Source organism: Xyrauchen texanus, chromosome 21 (genome assembly GCF_025860055.1).
Source record: "Xyrauchen texanus isolate HMW12.3.18 chromosome 21, RBS_HiC_50CHRs, whole genome shotgun sequence".
Taxonomy (NCBI): domain Eukaryota; kingdom Metazoa; phylum Chordata; class Actinopteri; order Cypriniformes; family Catostomidae; genus Xyrauchen; species Xyrauchen texanus.
The window spans coordinates 32,152,980-32,178,228 of record NC_068296.1 but is presented as its reverse complement, the minus strand read 5'-3'; the positions used below and the strand labels follow the sequence as shown (position 1 = coordinate 32,178,228).

Below are 25,249 nucleotides of genomic sequence, written 5' to 3'. Positions count from 1 at the left end.
TATTCTGTGAATTTGGTTGTTTGTAATTGTTGTACATTCTCAATAAAATTTTATAAATAATAAGCAGTTTTACAGAGACCAACTAAGGCCATGTCCACAGTTATATTTTTGTTTGGAAACACATTTATTTTGCTACTCATCCACACTATAACAGTATTTTTCTGTTTCGAAAATGCTATCCATTATTGCATACTTTGGAAACGATGCCATTTGACAACTGAAAATGGAATTTAGGTCACTTCAACACAATCTGTTTTGGTTTGAAAATATATACATTTTGCTATATTTACACCTCTCATCCACACAAGAATGTAAGTAAGTTTCAAAGTAAAAAAAAAAACACCTTTTTATGGAATACAATACAAACATACATGTATAATGGAGTGTAGAAAATAATTCCATTGTTGGCATTTCATTAAATTATATATTATAATATCATACCCATATTTCACAACAATGTTATAAAATTGGCTAAGTCAAGTACACTGAGAAGAGCTGCAGACCAAATGTAATCTGCAATGTGGATTTCACTCTTTGTGTTGAAGAACGTTAGCAACACTTTCATGAGTTTGGCAATTCAGAGAAAATGTGATCGGCGAACTTCAGTGGAATCTGCAATGTAATTTGTCGTACACTTGAAGTTGGTTGGTAGAGGGTCATACAATTATGTATTGGCGTCCTCTGCTGGATCCAAATGAATACCATTTAAAAATGTAACAATAATTTTTATATGTGCTGTGATACGATTTTCACAGGACTGGGGGCATTTTTAATAAATGAACACAGTAAGATACAATTTATTACAATAAATCCGTGATGCTTATATTGGTCATGGCATGGCAGGAAGAGGACGTATCTATTGACTGACTAGGACATGCGCAGTTAAAAGGAAAAAGTGGAAGGTGTGGGTGGTGGTGTTGGCGGATGAAAATCTATTCATTGCGATATTTTTGTCACACCAGCTGTGATTTTGTAACACTGGACTGACCGCAAAGGTCCTAGCCACACCCTACTGTAAGCAATATTGAAGAACAACTTCAAATGCGACCAATCAAGGGGAGTAAACAACATGGAAGACCACGCCCCTTATACATAACTCATAAAAATGCCTGTTTTTGAAGGGTCAAATGGTTAATTTAGCCTTTATTACAAAGAAGCCAATCCTCCACTGTAAAGCTGTAAGGTCGCACCACCCCTTAGTTGTGATGTTTAAAAAAAGATGGCCAATCACAGTCCACAGCTTTTCATCAAAACAGACTCCTTTGTCATAAAAACAATCCCGGACCCAAGGTGAAGCTGTACTAAAAACCGCCTGATTTTTTTTATTTATTTAGATTGAGCGATTCCCTCGTTAAACTCGAAGAAAACTGCATTCCAAATGTGCACGAAAGGGAAACTAAACTGAACTTTTTTAAGATTTACACAGGAATTACATTTGTCTGAAGTATATTTGTTTACATGTTATACTCCGTAACTTTGAGGTACTGATATGTATTTTGTACTAATTTTGTGCTTTACTTAATTAGGCTAGATTTAATATCTGAATGTCATATTTAATGACAATATCATCTGTAAAAAAAAAAAAAAAAACTCAAAGCAGATACAACCTTCAAGATCAGAGTGTGCTGCGGTTATGTACCGTGTATACAGGTGTGTGTATAATAATGCATTATTAACATAAAGAAGCAAGGTTAAGCACCATTATCAGTGAACGTTATACGGTATATTGTCTTATATGTTGGGATTCGTGTATACGATGTTTTCCCTCCTAATTCAACACAAAATAATATAATTTAATACACGGATAAAGTGTAATATCGTGTCAAAGAAGAAGAGCAACAAATTTACTGCTGCAGTAATAACAACAACAAGGTGTTTGATTATTAATCAGGCGAACGCGTCGGACCTCCGTTTCCTGCTTCTGAGCGCTGTGCTTGGGTCCTGACGCAGAGCCCGTGCAGGGCCGAACTGGAGACCCCGCGCCGTCTGCACCTCTATCGTCTCGGGTGAGTTTGTTACAATGTACCAATTTCTGTATAATTCTCAATAACTATTGCAACGCTGCAACATTCGCATGCTGCACGCCGATCGCAGACCTCACCTCTTCCCGCTTCATGTGGCCGGACCATATAAAGTTTGATTTTATAGCGAATTCCCAAGCATACCCCCTGGTCCAAGAGTATTCCAACATAAACTCATATTTAGCAGGGATAAAGATAGGCTACGCAATTGCCTCTATTGGAGCCCGATCACCGAATATTCACCATTTGCGTGCGTTGTCTCCAATGAATGCGTTCGTATGCTAGAAATACTGCGTGTCTGCTGTCAGTAATTGTCGGATGTGTTCGTATTGCGTCTGTAAACGTAGAAATTGCAGCTAGGAAGCTAGCTAGCCACCGCTATCTGGATCTGCTGCAGAACGGGCGTCAGAAAAAGTTTAACAGCGATGATTAAGGCGCTCTGTGCGGTTGAACCTTTAAACATGGTCGCAAATAACATACACTGCATTGCACCCATGGGTATGTCGAGTGAGTTATTACAGCTTTGCAAAGGCGAAAAATAGCCGCCGTATCCTAGAGGTCCAGAGTCTCCATTAATGTCTCCAGCGGTCCTCTGATGCGAGATGCTATCAAAATGTTCTTAAAAGTCAAGCTCAGCTAGCAGAAACGGTCTTAGATGTTTGCTAGTGCTGGACTGTGTATTGTGCGGAGTGTTTTTGTGGCCCCCTAACAAACATTAGCGGCGTCCCCGCCTACTTAATCGTCATTTTGTGGTTTTGATTGTTTTTATGTTGAGAATTTGATCGCGAATATTGCACTTACTCATTAATGTCTGCATAATTCCTGAAAATAGCTGTTTGTGACTTGAACCATAACATTTGCCCATCAGTGTTGTTTCTCTATCTGTGAGATTGTGAGGTGATGCGCGCGCTTTTTCACTCACCTTCTCTCGCGCTCAAGACAGTACACGAAAGTTTAGCTGCTGCCGAAAAGGATATGAAAACATTCACTCGTTTTACATCGGAATAGTCCCTATTAAAAGCGCCAGAATAATTAATGACTTAAAATGAATATGTAGGTAAATGTTTTAATGATGGTATCCAATTAAGCAGAACGGTAGGACTCTAATAATGGTTTAAGATGGTTCTTAAACGATTTGAGATGCTTTGTTAAATTATAACAGTTGTAGGAATCATTGCTGAAAATCTAAAGGTTTTATTTATATGTGGTGTTCATTTATGATTTAGTTTAATGCTCTTTATTTTCCTTTTGAGAGAGTTAATCATTGACAATTGACGAAAGCAGCATTTACCTGGCAGCATTCAGTCTGCTTTTAATAGTATTTGCATCTTTGGCAAATATCCAGTTTATTTTCTTCAAAATGTGTGTTTGTCCAGATAACTTAGACGTTATCAATCTAATTGTTATTCATGAGCCACTTTTTGTGCTGATTGTTATTGTCACTTGTGTGAGTCTGTGAAGTAATGTAGCCATATTTCACTCCTAATGACAGATGTAAATATTTGCCTCGAAATTTGCTTTTTTGAAGGCTGTGTAGTGTTTAGCCAATCTGTAAAAAAATGACTTTGTAGGGCTAAAGTAGGGCTAATGTTTGTGCTAAATATTATTATTATTTTTTTTTACAGTTGACATGGATGATGAAGATGGCAGGTGCTTGCTAGATGTAATTTGGTAAGAGTTCTTTGTTATAATCACTGTTACACCAAAAATATATATATTTTTTTACTTGAAATAACTTGGATACATTGTGCTGAATGCCGATTGTGTTGTAGACCCAGCTGAGTATAATTTTTGTATTACAGTGACCCACAAGCACTCAACGATTTTCTTCATGGATCAGAAACACAAGTGAGTAATGAAAGTGGAAGTCTGATTATATTTTTGTTGAGATCCGTTGCATCGGTGGTCAAGAATGAATGCTGAAATGAAACTTGAAAATAGTAACCTAGATATATCACTGCAAAACACAGCACGCTTGCCCAACAAGAATTTCCCCTCACCTCAATTCTGGGTTTTTTAACATTTCCGCCCATTCAGCTTATTTACCTTTTCTTTAGAATATAACTGCTCCTCCTAATTTCAGTGCTAATTTTTTTCCTCTTTGGTTAATTTGCATATATGATTTACTAATCTAATGTTTCCTGTCTTTTGACTCCCTTTTTCTTTCCTGTTTGCTTGCTCTTTTAACTAATTAATGCCTGTGTTATGCCTGCATTTTGTTCTGGTCTTTTGGTGCACTGTCCTCACTTTGCTCTTCCCTTGCCTTTCCCTCTTTGTGTGCCTAATTAATGCCTGTGTTATGCCTGCATTTTGTTCTGGTCTTTTGGTGCACTGTCCTCACTTTGCTCTTGCCTTTCCCTCTTTGTGTGCCTATTTGCCCCTCGTACAACTGCTCTCCATCCCTTTCACATGCCTGTCTGTGTGCTGTGGTGGCTTCTGCCTATCCTATCCTGGGTGTGTCTGTCTGTAGCTGGACACTGATGACCTTTTGGATGGCACGGGTGACCCGTCCAACTCGTTCTTCTCGAGCACTGGGGTGAGTAATATCCCCCACTTCCCCCAACCCCCTGTATCCATCTTGAGACACTTGCTCTTCAGACCCACCTTCCAAATCAGATGCATTGTGCACCAGATCTGCATCTACAACAATCATGGTGCCTGGAATGTGCCAGAAGGGTTTCATCTCTGCCATTATATTTGTCCTCCATTCTGAATATGCTGCAAGGTGGACCTGCTAAATTTATGTCTCTATCTCTTTCAGGGCCACGTTCCTGAGGTCCAGCCACAGGCTCAGCTGTCAACAATTGAGCCTGGCCTGCCTAGAGTCAGCGTTGATTTGGACTTCCTGGAGGATGATGACATCTTGGGGGCATCACCAGGAGGAGACAATGGAAGCAATGGTGTTGGGACAAATCACGAGCCCTGTGATATTTTGCAACAGAGCCTGGCTGAGGCTAACATCACAGAGCAGAGCCTTCAAGAGGCAGAAGCTGAGCTTGACCTCAGTTCTTTTGGGCTAACTGGTCTAACGCAGGTGGTCCAACCCCTGCCTGATGCTGACCTGTCTGGGGTCGGCATTGGAGGTGCAACTCAGATTTTTCCTAACCAAGGCACCCCTGCTGCACCCTCTAATGCAACCCCTGACATGCTTAGTTCAGTCCTGGCACATCCAGGCCTGCAGCTTCAACCTCAGGTCATGAACAAGGGCATCAGCGTTCAGCCATTTGTGCAGCAAGTTGGGCTCGGAAATGTAACTCTTCAGTCTATTTCAAGCCTTCAGGCCTTACCGAATGGTAGTCAGTCTGGACCATTGGGAATTGGACAAATTCAAGTTGTGGGCCAACCCACTGTAATGACTTTAAACCCATCTGGGCAGCAGATCTTGGCAAAAACCATGGGTGGCTACCAGCTCCATCAACCTGGACCTGAAGCAGCCAGCGTTGGAGCGCAGGCTGGGCTTGGGGGCTCTGTTTTGAGTTCAGGTGGACTTTTAATTCAAGGGGGCAAGACCAATCTAGGGTCCCCTGCCTTAAATGGGCCAGCTGTCTGCTTAAGCAACACAAACACCAATAACAGTGCAGCTACAATGGCCACTGCTGGTGGCAGTGTGGGCTTTGGTAATGCCTCTTTGACTGCCGGAATTGGATCTCAAACCCAGCCCCAAGGCCAAATAATGCAGAATGTCATAATCCAGAGAACACCAACACCAATACAGCCCAAGCCTCCACAAGGGGGTGCCATCCAACCCAAAATCTTCAAGCAACAGCAACAGCTTCCAGCCCCACAGGCCTTGCCAAATGATGCTAATAAGGCTCTTGGGGTGCAGCAAATCCCAGTGTCCGCAGGCCAGAATGTGACTTTCCTTGCTGGGAAGCCTGGCTCAAATGTAGTCTTGAGCACACAGGCAGCATCACAGGGATCACATTTTTCGCAAGCGCTCTTTAAGCAACAAGGCCCCCAAACATCGGGCAAACCACTCAGTGTTCACTTGTTAAACCAACAGGGCAGCATTGTCTTTCCCTCGCAAACTGTCCTGCAGGGCCAAAACCACCAGTTTCTCTTACCAGGACTTCAGGCAGGAAGTCAGATCCTGACCCAGCATCCTGGTGGCCACATCATTACAAGTCAGGGACCTGGAGGGCAGATCATTGCTAATCAGATCTTGACAGCCAATCAGAGCATCAACCTGAGTCAGATGTTGGCCTCACAGGGTCACTCTGGTGCTGCTCATATTCTTTCTGGACCCATCCAGCTCCAGCCTGGGCAGATTGGACATCCCACTCTGTTTCAAATGCCAGTGTCCTTGGCACAAACACAGACACAAGCTCACCCAGTTACAGGCCAAGTACAAACAGTCATCCAGGGCATGCCCTTACAGAATTCCCTCTCTATGGAGAAGCTTAGCCCAGCAGTCAGTTTGCAGACATTGCAGCAGTCTGGTGGCATCCCCAGTAACAGTAGCAGTGGAACGACAGCCATGGCACCATGTCAGCCTGGAGAGGGTATCACAGTGCTGGGTGGCTCCACAGACCCGGCAGCCCAATCATCACAGGCTCAATCTCAACCTTCAGTTCTAACGGTTCAGACTCCACCACTGTCAGTAGCTGCCTCTGTTCCTTCTTCGTCATCTCCATCCCCAATAATGGCCACGTCCACTTCCTCAATGGTGGGGTTAGGTCATCAGGCCCAGCACAGTCCAGGAAAGGTGTTATTCACATCCCCTGGTTCCAGCATGATCCTAAGCCAGGAGTCCCTGCAGATGTTCCTGCAGCAGGTCAGTGTGCTCTCTTTAAGCCTTATCTGCTATTCGAAAACTGTGTGCCTTTGCCGGTAAGCTAACATAACATTTGATCCCCAATTTGACCTCGGAATATTGTTTTACTTCACCATCCCTTAACCGATAAATGTACCCATGTTTGGACCTACAGCAGCTAGCAGGAAAAGACCCACCTGCCGCTGTTGGTGTACCTGCATCTGTTATCGTCAGCGGCAGCAGTTCTGGTCCCGCCCCTTCAGGCCATGACAACATGTTAGCTGAGACTCGGCAGAGGCAGAGTCCCAGCCCCTCCCTTGGCCCCGCCCACAAGGCAACAGTGGTTAACAAGGTAGATGAGCTCATGCTCTGCTCTAAGCCCCACCCACTTGTTGCTGCCACTGCTGCGTATTGGACCACTGTCGCCCAGCAGAACTCCCTTTCTCTCTCCTGTCTTTTCTTATTGCTTAGGTTTTTGCTTTTGATTGCTGTTTTACTCCGTTCATAGTCTGCTTTATCGTCTTGTTTACTTTGTGCATTCTAGGGATGTGCACATTAACCATTTATATTATTCGGGTGAGCACGAGGGTTCACAAAAGTTATGCAGTTATTTGTAAAGACTTGGGAATAAAGAATATTTATGGCAATAAAAATGTGTCCAAAACTACTCAAAATAGCAGGGAGTAAAGTGCACAGTGAGCGTTGAGCATAAATAGTACAATACATAGATCAGGGTTCCCCGATTACTCTTCACCAAGGGCCAAATTCAGTCAACAATACAAAGTCAAGGGCCACGGTTCTTGATGTAATGACAAAGTGTTTGTGCTGCTATTATTATTATTATTACTACTATTGTTGTTTTTATTATTAAACTTTTTAAATTATAATTGTATTAGTCCTTTTTCTCAGTATTAGTAGCCTGTTTCATTTATTCAAACAATTATGAACATTTTGTTTGTATATAGATACACAAAACTACACATTTACCTGCTGGACAAAAATTAGAAAAAAACCTTTAATGAAGAATCTGGATCTCCATGTCTTCCATGCAGTCAACTGCATTTACAGATTACAGATTAAATTATCAGACCTATTAGCATTAATATTGTTATTGTTCTTAAGGATAATATAAAAAAATTATTGCAATATTTTCAATAAAGAAAAGGCTGTGAACCAGTGTTTTCTTATAAATTATTTAGAATATAAGGCTATGCAAAATTAGTTTTTTTTGTGAAGTGTTATTCTTATTGTGCAGTAATCCACGTGTATTTGTATCACAGTACCTTGTGTTATATGATCCAGGCATTAAAAAAAAAGAGAGTAGTTGGCTTTGGGAGTCCGTTTGGAATATACTCGTTGCAAAATACATGTGCAAATATAAATAGGACGTATATTTATGTGACAGCGCTCTTTACTATCTCACTCGCATAAAAACACAGATTATATACTCCTCAGTATGCATTAACACCATGGAAAGAACATAATGAAACATGAATAAATGCTTTATCAGTGTTTAACATATTAATCTCTAGCACTGACAGCTAGGCAGGAGACTTTTTAAATTTTTTACGTACTCCGTGTATAGACCTTTCATCGGAAGTATGTCTCACAAAATTGTCAAGGATTTTGTGTGAACAGGTCTTTAGTGTGGGCCAAAAATGTGTCTCTCTGGCCCGTGGGCCGCCTTTTGAGGAACCCTGACATAGATCTTCAAAGGATAATATCATTCACATTAAAGTCAAACAAAAAGAATCACTGACCACTGCCACTGTATCGTAGTATTCTTAACCTCTGGAAAATACACAATGTAAGGGTCAAACCTGATAAGTTTTCTGCCCAGCCAGGTTCCCGTAAGGCAGCAAACATTTCCATAAACAGAAGTATTGTCCTGTGTGTGAGCATTAGGGCTGCCACTTACGATTATTTGGTACTCGATTAATCTAATTATTATTAGAAAGATTATTCAGCGATTATTGCAGCGATTAATCATTAGCACTTGACCGATTATTCAGCTTGTGCCCCGAATTAAAAGGTTGTATTAAACATGATTACTAACAATAAAGAGGTCAAAAAAATATCTCTAAATGACATTCACTGAATTTAAGGGAGAAAAACATATATACTAATATTCAAGATCTATTCTCTAAAAGCAAGTCTAAATATCTTATATGCTGCTTCTCAGGTGAATGCATCTTTTTTAAAGGATTTTTAGATATTTTAAAATAGTAGTATTTTTAATATTATTTTCAACGTTCTCAGATAAAAAAATGTTTCTTCTGTAGTACAGCTGTTGTTTTAAAGGAGTTTTAGATATTTATATTTGAAAACAAGCCAAAGCATATCATAAAGGTATTTTATTGCGGTGTATAATGGGGCGAAGACTTCCTCTCTCACCTTTCTGTTCACTTCAAACCATCTTTAACTCACAAAAAACAAACTCTTATTAATAAAGCTGGGTAGTGCCAATTTTCTTCACGATGAGAAATGCACAGTGACATATATTATGATTCAATAAGTCACGAGCATCACGTTATAATCTAGCTTTAGCAATTATCAGTGTTGCCTTGAGGGACGAGCGTCCCTGCGAAAGAGTGTTCATCAGCCGGATGCAGTTTCAGTCTCTTCACCTTAGATCAGGACATTCACGCAACTCATAGAAAGAGGTGCTGACCACACAGAGAAATGTCAGTTTCAGAGTTTGTAGTTAATTACATGATCTGCTTCTGTATTATTTGAACTTTGCATTTGCATTGCATTTAAGATGTAACACTTTAACACAGGGTGTTAACTTTAAAGTGCTCCGACTCCACTTATTCCACAACGTGAGTGCTTCTGAATTTACTTATTTGGTATTTTTCCCTCATAATTTGTGATCTACATCACCTGAAGCTGTTTGGAAAGTTTAGAGAGTGCATCTGGACTGTGATCTGTGTAATTCTTCCTTTCCTCAGTCATGCGCGAAATGCAGTGCTGCTCTCCCGCGTCATCATTACAGTTTAATGTGATCTCGTGTTACGATAAATGAGAAGAAACGACTATTCGACAATGATTGTCAAAATTTTTTTATTGTCGATAATGTTGACTAATTGTTTCAGCCCTAGTGAGCATGGAGATGCACTGCTGCGGTTTGTGGTTTTTGGGATGCTTTGATTTTTAAGTGGTTTAGCATTTAACTTCTGGAACACTGGAGTAAAAGTGTAAAAATATTGGCTTACTATTTGTCAAGTGCTGAAACTGAAATTATATTGAATAATGTGTAACCGTCACTTGAAGTCTTCTCTGCTACCTGAACTTCTTCAGAACGTCATCTTCGTGACATCTTGCTACAAAAGCCAGGTACAGGGCAATGAATGAAACAACACAGTTGTCTTGAAATGTGTTTCTAAAAATTATTTTTTACTTGACAGTGGTAGAACACCTATTCCTTGTACAGAATAACCAAATAGTAATTTTAAGTATTTAAATACAGGCATGTTGAACGGTTTACAGAATAACGATCTGTGCACATCCCTACACTTTTCATGCTTTCGTTTCGGTTCACTGTTCATCTGTATAAAAACAATGTTTGTTATTGTATTATGATGCTAGTATAATATTGTTTGTCAGTTAACACTTCAATAGTGTCATATTTTCCATAACTCCGCTCTATCTCATCGTTATAGATTTCTTTCCTTTTGTTATTTGCATGTTTGTTTGTGAACAGGAAGCTTGCCAAACTACATTGACCCTAATTGGGATATGGGTTTGTTTGAATAAGTGCAGTTGTTGCTCTTCAAATAGTGTCACATGCAATAAAGAGGCTGTAAAGAGAATTTTTTTGCATTTGCAACAACTTTGTGCATCTTCACATGAGCATGAAGTGATAGCACTATAGCTCATCTGTTAGTTTTCTGCTGTAAGTCTGTGTAACTCTCTATCTATCCATACTAACGTTAAAACTACTCACTACTAGTACTTTCCAGACACACAGTAACTTCTGTTTTAATCTCAATCAAGAACCCACCAACACCCCCCTCCCCCCGCCCACCCAAGAAAAATCACATTCATTTCATTCAAGATCACTTTCAAAGGTTTGAACTTGATCACTTGCTCACTGCTAAGAATGGCATTTGACACACTCCTAGCAAAACTCTTTTGAATATTAGATTTATGTGTCTAAATGTATTCTATTATAACATGTCTGTTCTCCTTGAACCAATTTGTTTTATTATTCTTTGTGAAGGTGATATCCTCTGTTGCCAGTGGTCTTTTTCCCTTTTGATGTAAAACTCCAATGGTGTCAGAGAACACAAATCTGTTAGATATGTGCCTGATGAACAGATTAGATATGAATTACACTTCAGGAAGTATTTGAAAAAATCCCGCCAATTTCTCCTTGCTCTCCTTTTATCCTGCTTGTATTTATTTATTTTTGCTTGCTTATTGCTGTGTTTTCCCCCCACTTGCCCTATAGGTATGACTGAAAATCTTTACATTAGTTCTTGCTTTAGTGATGCACTGAAATGAGAAACCAAAAATCAAGTGCTGCGTTTGTTTCTGTTTGCTTTCTTTTTTGTAACATTTCATATATTAAAAATGATTGTGACACTGAATTGAAAAACACGGTAATGGAAACAACATTCAATATTAAAGTCTTTCCAAAAGTCTGTACCATTAAACTGGATGTGTACAAACATGTAGACAGTGTTCAGTTAAACTGACTAAATCTAACTTGCTCAGCAGTGTTCTAACCATGACTGGTAAAAGAGACCCAAAAGAGAATATTGAACATGTAAGAAAATATTGCGTTAATGCCAGTTACAGCAACCCTGAGAATGCTACGAATACTTGCATTATATTATGAATTCCGTTCTGACATATTTGAAAATGCAACCGCAGATATCAAGTTTGCATAATTAGAAGTATATACGTTCACATAATGTTTCATTCCTTTTTTTGTATTTTTTGTTGTTGAGTCTCATCTGCCTCTTGGTGGTTCTGTTAGACTTTTTAGGTATGATAAAGTCACATTCTGACCTGTAGGACTTCAGTGCTGCTCTCAAGTGCTTCATCACATTTGTCAGCTTCATCCAATGCTTTTGCCACATATTTACTCAGAAATATGTGCACCAATGGTGCCATTTTTAATGATGTTGAGGATTGGAATGAGGTTTCCATCATCCTAAAACCAATGACACCATTTAGAAGTGCCACAATATCTTAAACAAATAGATAAGCAAATATAGATGTTCCTGAATAAATCTTTGTCATAGAGTAAAGATGGTGTTGTAAACTGTAATCTATGAAAGCATTACAGGAGAACAATGTAAATAGCTTTTATATCCACTATTTCTCTTTTGCATTGCTATAGAAATAATTTTGTATGTGTTCTAATTTGAGATTTTAGTATTTAATAGCCACATTTCCACTATCAGGCCAAATGAGGGCATTTTAGTGTGCGCCAATTGCGTTCCCACTGTCACTTACGGGGCTTCATCGTGCCTCTTCGGGGTTTCCCCGGGGCCGACGGACAAACACTGATTACCCTTGGGCCAAAGAAGGTCAGCTGGGGTTTGAGGCGGGGTCTATGTCAAAGGTGGAGTTTAGATGAGTCTGGTCAGAGGTTTCAGCATCATTAAACTAATTTCCCAATTTATCATATATTGCTACCAGCTTATCTCAACAGAACAACAGAGAATAGATTGTGAGATTGAAAATTGATTTTGGTCTTGTGACTAGCCCTTATAGTCCCAATAGTGGAAAAGTGGCTATTGAGTGTCATATTTTTTGGCCTGCCTTGGTGAGTGGTGTGCATATGTTGCACAGAAAAGCTTGTGTATGGGCAACTCAGGTTTGATTTTTCAATCCCACCCTCTATTCTCCTTGTTTGTTTCTTTTCGATTCTCTGCTCCCCTGTCTAATTAAAGAAATTATTAAAAAAAAATCTTTATTTTAGTCTTCAAGGCAAAAAAAAAAAACTTTTTCTTTTCTTTGCCATTTACAGTGGGTAAAAAATGTCAATGCATCCCTAAAAATTCAATAATTTTGCCCAAACGATATAGAGTATAAAGGATGACTGATTTTTCTGGTATCCTTTAAATAATTTTTTTGTCGTTCCCCTTCTTGTGTCTAGGTTCCATCAGCAGCTCATCCACAGAGCATAAAGATCCAAAGCCCCTCCCCATCTCATCATGTGGTCACCCCTACACCAACACCCACCCTGTCCCATAGCCCTCAACCGGCGCAGGTTTCTCCCCTCACCCTCGGCCAACAGATCCAGTCTCCTCACCAGCAGTCTCGCCCTCCCTCGCAACCCCAGCCTCAGTCTCAGGCACAGACTCCTTCGCGGTCCTGCACGCCTTCCTCTCTACCCCCTCTCTTTATAATAAACAATCAGATCGTAGGTTCTCCACAACCACCACAACCAGCTCCTCCTCCACAGTCACAGCAGTCTCCACAGATACAATTACAGCTCCAGCCTCAAGTTGTTCCTCAGACTCTGCCTCAGTCTGCCGCCCAGCAGCCAGACATGCCTCCTTCCTCCTGCTCCCCAAAACCTCCACAGCAACTTCCTGCACAGTTCCAGTTCCAGACTGCTGTCAACTCAACCTCAGCTGCAGTGATGAAACAGCATGTGGCTGTGGTGCCAGGGCTGACTGCAGAACAGCAGCATCACCTGCAGCTGATCAGTGCACAGCTACAGACAATGTCATCCGTTGCGCAGCCCTCTCCTCAACAAAAGCAGCTTTTGGAAAAGCTTCACCAGGTATTAATTTGTCTATATGTAACACTGTTTCCTAATTAGTTGTGACATGACAATTTCCCTGCAGCAAGGAATTTTTCTGCCCAAATCGACAAAATTACAGCCAATTAGAATTTATTTAATGATTATGTACAGATGTGGAGCAGAAATTTAGACCAATGAGATTTTACTATGGAGAACTATCAAGTGTGAGAAGATGAAGAGTATGCAAGTGATTGGAAAACATTGTTTTTGGAGTACAAGCTTACTAGCTGAATACTGTTAAGTATACTACATAGTATACTTATAGTATAGCATACTGCAAGTGAAACAGGCATCATGCAATGAAACATTTCAAACAATTGTATTTTCTTGCTTAATTGTCACATAACCATCACATTGCATGTGAGCAGCATTCAGTTATAATCTTGGAAATAATAAATATGGTAATTTTGCATTTTGTTTATTATATTTTGTGTAAACATAATTGACTGATAATAGAGATGTTGAAAACTGCATCAGTAATGACTTCAATTCGTCTGGCTGGAAATGGAGGTCCACATCACTTACTGTGTATGGTATATACATGCTATATGCTGCAGAAATAGTAAGAGGAGTATGTTATTGGGGTGTAATTTGCAAGTTTTAACATGCTTTATGATAAAATGCTATTGAGAATATAGATTCTCAATCAATCCCATTTTTGTCGAAACCTCAAAGTCTGCGTGATGGATCCAGATTGATTGATCGATTCACCACTGGTATGTTAGTAGATACCCAATGGTTTGTCAGACATTGCTGCTCAAAACAAGAGATGATTCATCACTTGCTCTTCATCGTCATGCCTGGTTAGGGCACGCTGTTGCAAAATCTCCCAGATTTGGGAAGATTTTCAGCCAATGAAAATCAATAGTCTATTGTCTATGTGCTCATTTTCTATTCAGATCCAGCAAAACATTCTCCTCCAGGCTAAGCAGCAAGCTCAGGCTCAAGCCCAGACTTCTCATCAACAGGCTACAAACCAGTTCAGCAAAATGCCTGATCAGCCTTTGGTCCAGGCCGCAACCTCAACGTCCAGTAGCACCATCCAAGCGCCAATCCCATCTCTGTTGCAGCAGAAGTCTGTGCTTGTCAAATCCTCTACAACAGGTGTGTTGCCTCACATTCCTAAACTTTAGATGCTTACTTAAAAATATTACTGTGTTAACAAAGTTATTCCCATCTAAGGTGCAAATGAGACTCAAGTATTTTCTGCAGTATCAGCTGGAGCTACGGTGAACCAGGGAATCACTACACCAAACCATGCACAGGCTGTTCAGGTGAATGAAATTAAGTCGTTACTGAAATTACACCTGGAAAATGTAGCTTTGCAGAGTTATTGACTTTTTACTGAACATGGAAACTGGTTCAAATTTGCAGGCAAAGCCAGGAAGCATAAGTTCAGTTGGTGGGCTCACTCTGGGTAAAGCAGGTTTGCAGATTCAGGTTTTAGGTGCTGGACTCTCTCAAATGTCTGCACCTCCACAACCTGCACCTGTTCAAACACAGGTAGGGTTAAAATCACGTAATAGTACATTCAGGGTTCCCACATCATGGAAAAATTGTGACTTCCAACCCTTGAAATGTCATGACAATAAAAAATCTTGTGTTTTGAAGTAGTACAGGTGAAACTCGAAAAATTAGAATATCGTGCAAAAGTTCATTAATTTCAGTAATTCAACTTAAAAGGTGAAACTAATATATTATATAGACTCATTACAAGCAAAGTAAGATATTTCAAGCCTTTATTTGATATAATTTTGATGATTATGGCTTACAGCTTATGAAAACCCCAAATTCAGAATCTCAGAAAATTAGAATATTACATGAAATCAATAAAAAAAGGATTTTAAATACAGAAATGTCGGCCCTCTGAAAAGTATAATCATGCATATGTACTCAGTACTTGGTTTGGGCCCCTTTGCATTAATTACTGCCTCAATGCGGCGTGGCATGGATGCTATCAGCCTGTGGCACTGCTGAGGTGTTATGGAAGACCAAGATGCTTCAATAGCGGCCTACAGCTCTTCTGCATTGTTTGGTCTCATGTCTCTCATCTTTCTCTTGGCAATGCCCCATAGAATCTCTATGGGGTTCAGGTCAGGCGAGTTTGCTGGCCAATCAAGCACAGTAATACCATGGTCATTGAACCAGGTTTTGGTACTTTTGGCAGTGTGGGCAGGTGCCAAGTCCTGCTGGAAAATGAAGTCAGCATCTCCATAAAGCTTGTCTGCTGAAGGAAGCATGAAGTGCTCTAAAATGTCCCGGTAGACGGCTGCGTTGACTCTGGACTTAATAAAGCACAGTGGACCAACACCAGCCGATGACATGGCTCCCCAAACCAACACAGACTGTGGAAACTTCACACTGGACTTCAAGCATCTTGGATTGTGTGCCTCTCCATTCTTCCTCCAGACTCTGGGACCTTGGTTTCCAAATGAGATGCAAAATTTGCTCTCATCAGAAAAGAGGACTTTGGGCCACTGAGCAACAGACCAGTTCTTTTTTCTTTAGCCCAGGTAAGACGCTTCTGACATTGTTTGTTGTTCAGGAGCGGCTTGACGAGGAATACGACATTTGAAGCCTCAGTCCACTCCTTGTGAAGCTCCCCCACACATTTGAATGGCCTTTTCCTGACAATCCTCTCCAGGCTACGGTCATCCCTGCTGCTTGTGCAACTTTTTCTTCCACACTTTTCCCTTCCACTTAACTTTCTATTAATGTGCTTTGATACAGCACTTTGAGAACATCCAACATCTTTTGCAATTACCTTTTGAGGCTTTCCCTCCTTGTGGAGGGCGTCAATGATGGTTTTCTGCACAACTGTCAGGTCAGCAGTCTTCCCCATGATTGTGAATTCAACTGAACCAGACTGAGAGACCATTTAAAGGCTCAGGAACCCTTTGCAGGTGTTTAGCTGATTAGAGTGTGACACTTTGAGCCTACAATACTGAACCTTTTCACAATATTCTAATTTTCTGAGATTCTGAATTTGGGGTTTTCATAAGCTGTAAGCCATAATCATCAAAATTATATCAAATAAAGTGTTGAAATATCTTACTTTGCTTGTAATGAGTCAATATAATATATTAGTTTCACCTTTTAAGTTGAATTACTGAAATTAATGAACTTTTGCACGATATTCTAATTTTTCGAGTTTCACCTGTACATTTCAATAGACAATTTCAGAATTATGTTTTTAGGTTAAGTAGGACATATATGTAGGGACTGTAGGCTATATATATATATATATATATATATATATATATATATATATATATATGTGTATATACTGTATGTATGTATATATGTATGTGTGTGTGTGCGCACAAAAGGCGGTCGGGCGTGGTGCTGGCCACCCACCCCCTCGTGTACCGTTCCGGCCTTCATAGGTGCTCGCTAACAGCACTTGCCCCTACAGTCTGTTAAGGCTAAATGGGGGATCTTTGTATATATAAGCACACATTTTATGGAAGGTGAACACATTTTTTGCCGACTAATTCTAAGTTTGATAAGTACAGTCTAGTTGGCTAGTTAATTTAGAGTATTTATTTATGGGCTCTAATAGTGACAAGTGGCTTCTGTTAAAATTAAAGAATCTGCACGATTCACATGCTTTCAGAGTTGACAGCTTCATTGATTATAATGGGTAGTAGTGTTCAGTAAAGCCATTATCTGTGTCTATTTCTGTTGCAATGGCAAAATTATCTGTATCCGTATTCGGATATAATCGGATGTGGGTGGGTCTCATAAAAAAAATCATCTTTATATTGTAAAGATTTTAAAATGGAGCTTGCACTCAAGTAGGAAAAATCTCACAAATGTATTTATTTCTTAAGAGAAACCAACAGAGAAAAATTTGCTATATTTTTAGATTACAACTGATATTGATGACTTTTTATTCTCTATGAAAGGGGTGTGACCATTGATGAGGAATGCAATGTTACGGATCTTCTCACCTATACTGTTTATTAAACCTCAGATTAATGGGTTATCAGCTGTTTTCTCATTCATGTTTCTGAACAGCAACTTAATCAAGCATTTATATGATTTGGTGACTAAAAACAGCCATTTGGCTCCTTAATGTTTCAGTTAAGGAGCCAATGGCTCCTAAGTCATATTTTTAGTCAGCATATTGTTTCCCCTCATACAAATCTCACTTGAGCATCAATGGCTGTTACGTTGAATGAAATGTATTCATTCAAGCACCACCTGCAAACAGTCAGCATATTGTTTCCCTTAACACACATTGCTGTAATGGTGGTTTTGCATGCAATTTCTGAAGCGCCCACTGGATGGAGCCATTTAATGGTAATTTGATATTCCCAAAATGATATCCTATTTAGGAAAAATGCTTGAATATTTGAAAATATGTAGGGGATAAAAATCGGTCAATCTCTAGTTCTTGTCCGTATCGCTCAAAAGGTTTTAAACATTATCATAGACATATCAAAAAGTAATGTATGAAATAGTATCTTAAAGTTACTCTTGACAAGCTTAGATTTCTGGGAGTCGCACATTAAATGGAGACTGCAATGCCATGTCCATGAGATTAGAACTTGATCAGGCCATGCACATTTTTATTCATAAAGTTTATACTTCAGTCATACTGGCATAACAGATTCACCATTGCATTGTTATTTTAGATAGGTTTATTTGAAATATTGCTCTCTCCCTTTGCTCATTGGATAATCAGCGTAACAAATACGTTTTTCTTTTATTCGGTAGAATACATTTTTTCGTTTTGGAGTAATTATTTGTGCCTTTTTGAGTAAGGTACATCCCTATCAAATATTAACTGAATTAATTGAAATTATTGTCAGCATCTGAACGATGATTTGCTTTCATCGTATCTCATGTAGCCCTCATGTAGTGTCTACAAGATAATGGCACACATCTGGAAAAGTCACTTCAGGATAAAGTTTTATTATGTAATGACATCTTATTTATTATTTTTAGTTTTGAATACGTGGTTTGTGTTCTGTTTTAGCTAGAATAAAAAAGTATGTACTTGTCATTTTGTTTTGACAGTTCTGAGTTATAAAGATACTGCAAACAGAAATGCTTCAGGACCAGACATGTGCAGTAGTGTTGTAATTAATTTGCTATTGTTTTAAAAGATCCTTATCCAATAATCCTGAACTGCTAAATGGGTCACTGGTCAAATGGTGTGGGAACCCTGTTCATCAGACTATTCAACCAAACCGAGTTGTTTCCTATTTGTGGTATTGTTTCAATCTTTTGATATTTTTTCTGTTGTTCCACAGACTTCAACATTAAAAAGGCCATTTAGTATGGAACCAAGCAAAGAAGCAAGGTAATATATTTGCAATTTAAATTCTCATGCAATGAATGCAAACCAAAAAACAGCAATAAATCTGTATTTAATAAACAGATTGATCTTAAATAGTTCACACAAAATGGAAAATGATTTTATCATTTACTCAATCTAATGTCATTCTAAATCTGTTTTACTTTTATATGCATGGAACTGAAAACAAGATATTCAGCAGACTCCATATTTAAGTCATTATTTGAGATATGCTGTGCCAGTTTGACGTCAATGACACCCCGTTTACATGCACTTAAGAAAATGGTTTATTCCAGGATTTTTGCTGAAAGTAGCCTTCTGAAACGTGAACATTTCCTGCACCTTTTAAGTGTTTAAGAGAAAGTGGTTTAAAGCACCTAGATTTCTCCCAAAGAACGTGGCTTATGTGGCCATGTTAACACAAAAGTGGCATTCTGATGGGTTGTTTGAAGGGTGCGCATGTGCGTGTAACCGAACTGTTAACAAATGTAATTGCACAGCAGATCGCAATTGAGTTATAGAAACAATCACTGCAACAACTATGGAATATCTGGAAATAAAGCTTAGTGACAAACAATAAAAATGATCCATCTTGAGATGGCATGTTTGTTATTTATATCCGCAAAGCTTGTGCTGTGGTGAAAGCTGCTTTCTGACCTAGCCACATGTAAACAGGAGTAAAGAGAAAGCCGACCACGGTGCATGTTAACGAAAATGGTGCTTTTGTATCGAAATGTGTGCGAAAAAACAGCTTTCTAGTGTCCATGTTAACAAGCTCAATGATGTCAAACTTGGTTCTCATGTGTATCATCTGGGACATATGGATGAGTAAATAGTTTGGGGTTAACTTTTGCTTTAAATTGCATCAATCACAAAGTCTGTTTGCTTTGTTTGAAAGCTTTTGTTGATTGCCTTGCTAGGTTGTTATATATAAACATGAAAAGTTATCTTAATTTAGAATCATGCATTGGTTTGTAGGATGTTGGAACAGCTACGAAAACAGCAAGGTTCCGTTCTCCATCCGGACTATAGCTCTCCTTTCCACACTTTTGAGGACACTCTTCATCGATTGCTGCCCTACCACTTGTACCAAGGCATGGCTTCATCCCCGCAAGACTACCGCAGAGGTAAACCTTGTGGTTTCTGCCCTGAGTGTCCACATTCCTGTTCATTACATTTCATTGCTTTGTCTCTTGAGCTTTTGTGTGGTATTTGGTACTGGCTGTGTAACTCTTCATTTATGCTTCTTCGTCCAGTGGATGATGAATTTGAGAGCGTATCAAGCCAACTTTTGAAGCGGACACAAGCAATGCTGGATAAATATCGTCACTTGCTCTTCAAGGAATCAAAGGTATCACTCATTAAAGTCTCCCTCACATGTCAATCTTGATGTCTGGAACTTCAGAGCCCTGAACGTATTCTTTTTGTGTTTGTCACTTTGAGCAGAGACTGGGTCCCTCTGCAGAAATGGTTATGATTGACAGGATGTTCATTCAAGAGGAGAAGGTCGCTCTGAGTCAGGACAGGGTTTTGGCCAAGGAGAAACCAGGTAATGACCAAGCATTCAAATAATATTCCATGTTCTGTACAAGATAAAGTCCAAATGAAATGGCTTGATGTGCACATTTTTTTTATTGTGCTAATGTACTCTCTTTTCTTTTGAAAAGTCACATGATTACATTTGAGCCATGATTGGCTACTTGGTATTGCTAGACAGGTGGTATTGGGGGAGGGGGGCATTCTCATTCTACAGAGCATTTTATTAGACAAAAATTTAGATTTGGAGTCAACGTTTTAGTCAATTTTACGGGAAGAGAAAATTGAGATTTTTTTTATGTGAAAATAAGTGATGTTTGTCAACTTTTAGGAGTACACCAGTAATAATAATAATAAGTTTTATTTATGAAGCACTTTTTTCACACTCAGAGCTACAGCACAAATACAAAGAATATACAAAAGCAAAATAAAACTCAACAAGGAAGGAAAATATAGTGCAACAGCAGATAAAAAGAAAACAAAGCAATTTATGCAACCAAATCAAGACACCGTAAAATAATCTGACGTGGATTCAATCAATATAAGCTATTTTAAAAAGATGAGTTTTTAATAATTTCTTAAAGCAGTGGAGCAAACATGGGAGCATTCTTAATAGCAGTAGGCAGTGCATTCCATAGTCTAGTGGTAGGTCATGAGAATCAGATGGTTTGAGATAATCTAGTAAATAGATGATCTCAAAGCTAACAGACCAAAGTTAGTTTTTGATTTCACAAGTTATTCGTGACTCGTGACTCAGTTTGAAAAAACAAACAATAAATGTGTGTGCACACTTTCAATGTACAACGTGTAATGCACTTCCAATGGAAGTCAATTGGGTAACTATTGTACGCTGGCTCTATAGACTTCCACTGTATGTGCGTAACTGTCAATGCATTATTTGGTGGTGCAACAAATGTTGTGTTATCTAATCAGCTTTCTCTTTGGCTCTTTGCAGAAGAATTTGTGGCCAATTCCTGTTTTTTGGACAGCAGTGCAGTCAGGCCTGTTCAGGTGGATCTGAGCTCTGTAAGAACTGCACCATCAGTAGTAGGAGCACAACCTGTGGCAGCCACCCCAGCTTCATCACCTGCCCCAACCCCTACACCTGCTGCTCCTGCATCTGCATCTGCCCCTGCACTCTTCCCCCCCACCAAGCTGGTGATAAAGCAAGGTGGAGGGGGCGCGTCAGTGTCTTGGTCCACAAGCTCCAATCCTTCACCTGCTCCTATGGTCCGGTCATCTACAGAGCTAGTGGGACCAAGCGCCTCCTTCAGCCGCAGTCTTTCCTCTTCTTCCAGGCCTGCTGCTGATGATGACGACGATGTCGCTCTTCCCCAGCGAACCAGCAAACCACCCATCAAGACCTACGAGGCACGTCGGCGAATAGGTTTGAAGCTGAAGATCAAACAGGAGGCGGGGCTTAGCAAGGTTGTTCACAACACTGCCTTAGATCCAGTCCACTCCCAAACCCAGCTCACACCACAGCTACCGACCCCAGACCCACCTCAGAAGGTTAAACCACCTGTAACCCCACCCACCACAGTAATAAGAACTCCACTCCCAACTTCCTTCCCCACCCCCTCATCTGCTGTTAGTACAGTAACCACACACACAAGCTCCACCTCTAGTAGCGCAACTTCCTCTAGTGGAGCTCCTCCTTCCTTCTCCTGGTCTTCGTCGTCCCCATCCACATCCACAGCCCAGATGAATGGCACTCTTGAACACCACGAGGTAGGTGGGGTCAAACGGAACCCCGCATCCACAGCTACTCCTCCGCTTACAACTTGTCGGCTTCCGCTCCGGAAGACGTACCGTGAGAACATCAGTCCACGTCACAGGCCGGGAGTACCAGGAGGAGGAGGCGATACATTGCCCATTACTCCTGCTGGACCTCCTCTTACCTCTTCTCCCCAGCCGCATGTCTCTTCCCCTCAACCTGAACGGACTGTGATAGCCAGTGTGAAACTAGAGAGACAAGGTGGGCATGGACAGGTGCACCCACACGCAGAGTCACAGAGCCTTGCAGCGGTAGAGGACGTCCTTTATCGTGGTATCAAAAATGCATACCAACACCATCAAGAGTTTCCGGACAAAGAGGACGAGGACAAGGCCAAGGAAGGTGGTGGCATGGGACGATTGAAGGGTGTTAGAAGCAAAAACAGGGGAAGGGGTACTTTCAGGATGGATCAGCATGCACCAGGCCCCCCTTCTCCTGGAGAGTCTTCTTGCTCAAGAGACTCCTCACTTCCTGCCAAACGCTGTAAATCAGACTCTCCAGACATGGACAATGCAAGTTTCTCTAGCGGCAGCCCACCGCCTGATGATTCATTGAATGAGCACCTGCAGTGTGCCATAGACAGTATACTGAACCTCCAACAAGTCCCTTCTGGGCATGGAGGGTCTGGAAGAGGGGCATTAGGGAGGGTTCATGGGGCAAACTTGCCTAACCAGCACCAAACCCACCCTTCCTACAGACAGTCCATGCCTCCCCTCTCTTCAGTGCCCTCGTCCGCCCCCATGTCCCAAAATCCACAGGTAGGAGGCAGAGGACAGAACGGGAATCTGGTTTCACAGACGCACAGTAGATAACATCCTCTTTTGCCGAAGACTGTAAGGGAGGTCAATGGATAGGGGAAGTAAACAAAGACTCTTCCCATGTTAAGCTGTGTTTGAGTTGTTTGTCTGTGGTTTGTGCTGATGAAATGTGTTCTTTTGGTTTACATATGACCTTTTAAGTGTACTTTCTAAAGGATAAAGTGCACTTTGATATGATTTTCAAAAATTAGTCCCTCTTGTTTTGTTTTTTGTTTTTTGCAAACTTGGACGGTTCCTATGTCAGTTTACCATTTTCAAGAGTTCTCTCAATTTGAGAGAGATAATATATGACCAGTCATTTAATACATTTGCTTTTGTACGTACTGTGACATTATATGCAGACTGCAGGAACTTTTAAGTAAGATTATGAAATTTGTCATATCAACCAGTAGTATTTTATTTTGGAGAACTTTTGTTTGAAGAGTTCAATGGATTGGTCATTAGAATCAGTGTATAATTAGATTTTTTGGAACTGGTAATCAATATAGAGGCTTTAATGCATTATAAGATAGTGCTCAAACACTTTAAATTCTGTTTTCAGTTAACCCTTCTGGTTGTTTTATTAAAGGAATTAACAGTGAAGTATTCACAAACAGAAAAGTCGCCAGAACTGTGTGAAATCTGTTGACCATTCTAGCATCAAAAGCACATTTACAAATCAAACACTATCGCAGCACAGAAAATTTGGGTTGCCTGGACCTGCCTCTTATAAATGAAATACGATTTACAGTTTTTTCAAACCCTTTCAGAGAGAATAATGCCTGTAAACAGCCTAAAAAAATCAAATTTTGCATCTCTAGTTCAGAGAGTAATAAGTGTCCCTCTTTTATGCTTTTATTTTTGTAGGCATACCTTAAGTTCAGATGCTTGCCCACACAAGATAGAATCACTGAAAGATCTTTGGACCGTTCAGAAGCAAACACAGCAAAAGCAATGACATGAAAAAAGAACAATAATAATGTAAAGAGAAAAAAGAAAATAGAACTGTAAGAATTTGAAGTATAGTACTACAGATTAATTTTGTATTGTATTTATTGTGTATAATGACACTTTTTAAAAAACTGTACATTTAGTAAAACTGTAAATTAAACTTTGCTTCTTTTATGAAAGAATCACACTTGTTTCTGTTTGCCATGTGACTGGGTGTCTTAGGCTTTGTTCAGACAGGTGACAAATAAAAAAAAAAATATATAATTGTTTATTTTATGTTTCCAACTCATTGAATTTGTGTTGTATGTATAGAAAAATACATGACATCCAAATCTGATTCAAAACCACAATTGTATCAGATGTTTTGGAAATATGTTAGCGGCCTGTTTTTTTTTTTTTTATCATTGGTAACATCATACACAATGATTACTGTCTGTTTCTGTGTCTAGATCCACAAATGTTCATGCATTTTCACCATATACACTGGCGGCAAAGTTCAGAATAATGTACAGATTTTGCTCTTATGGAACGAAATTGGTACTATTATTCACCAAAGTGGCATTCAGCTGATCACAATGTATAGTCAGGACATTAATAACATGAAAATGTACTATTACAATTTGACATTTGTTTTCAGAACTTCTTAAACTACGAAGCGTTTGTCCACATAGTCAGGTGACATTTCACCCCACGCTTCCTGTAGCACTTGCCATAGATGTGGCTGTCTTGTCGGGCACTTCTCATGCACCTTACAGTCTAGCTGATCCCATAAAATCTCAATGGGGTTAAGATCCATAACACTTTTCCAATTATCTGTTGTCCAATGTCTGTTTCTTCACCCACTCTAACCTTTTTTTTTGTTTCATAAGTGGCTTTTTCTTTGCAATTCTTCCCATAAGATCTGCACCCCTGATTCTTCTCTTTACTGTTGTACATGAAACTGGTGTTGAGGGGGTAGAATTCAATGAAGCTGTCAGCTGAGGACATGTGAGGCGTCTTTCTCAAACTAGAGACTCTGATGTACTTAGCCTCTTGTTTAGTTGTACGTCTGGTATTCTACATCTCTTTCTGTCCTTGTTAGAGCCAGTTGTCCTTTGCCTTTGAAGACTGTAGTGTACACCTTTGTATGAAATCTTCAAAAACAAACACAATGTTAAGCTAAATTTAACTAACCAAATATCTTTCAACTGTTTGATATAATGGTAAGTGATTTTCTAGTACCAAATTAGCAATTTAGCATGATTACTCAAGGATAAGGTGTTAGAGTGATGGCTGCTGGAAATGTGGCCTGTCTAGATTTGATAAAAAATTACTTTTTCAAGTAGTGTTGGTGCAGTTTTTTG

At 39.8% G+C, this 25,249-nt stretch overlaps 1 protein-coding gene across 4 annotated transcripts; it reads left to right on the top strand.

Annotated features, from left to right (window-relative positions):
* Nucleotides 1-1,615: 1,615 nt before the first annotated feature.
* Nucleotides 1,616-24,142, top strand: bicra (BRD4 interacting chromatin remodeling complex associated protein). Of its 4 annotated transcripts, none has more exons than XM_052152626.1 (16): nt 1,616-1,650; nt 1,892-2,006; nt 3,647-3,692; nt 3,824-3,869; nt 4,492-4,557; nt 4,783-6,795; nt 6,950-7,126; nt 12,887-13,519; nt 14,440-14,644; nt 14,723-14,814; nt 14,915-15,043; nt 18,802-18,851; nt 19,824-19,972; nt 20,102-20,196; nt 20,289-20,394; nt 21,337-24,142. In XM_052152626.1, the coding sequence occupies exons 3-16, from the start codon at nt 3,652-3,654 to the stop codon at nt 22,968-22,970; spliced, it is 5,436 nt and encodes a 1,811-aa protein (XP_052008586.1). In that variant the 5' UTR covers nt 1,616-1,650; nt 1,892-2,006; nt 3,647-3,651; the 3' UTR covers nt 22,971-24,142. The 4 variants fall into 4 exon arrangements, with proteins under 4 accessions (XP_052008586.1, XP_052008587.1, XP_052008588.1 ...); XM_052152627.1 differs by having other exon boundaries at nt 1,617-1,650; nt 20,292-20,394; XM_052152628.1 differs by lacking the exon at nt 4,492-4,557 and having other exon boundaries at nt 1,617-1,650.
* Nucleotides 24,143-25,249: the final 1,107 nt, after the last annotated feature.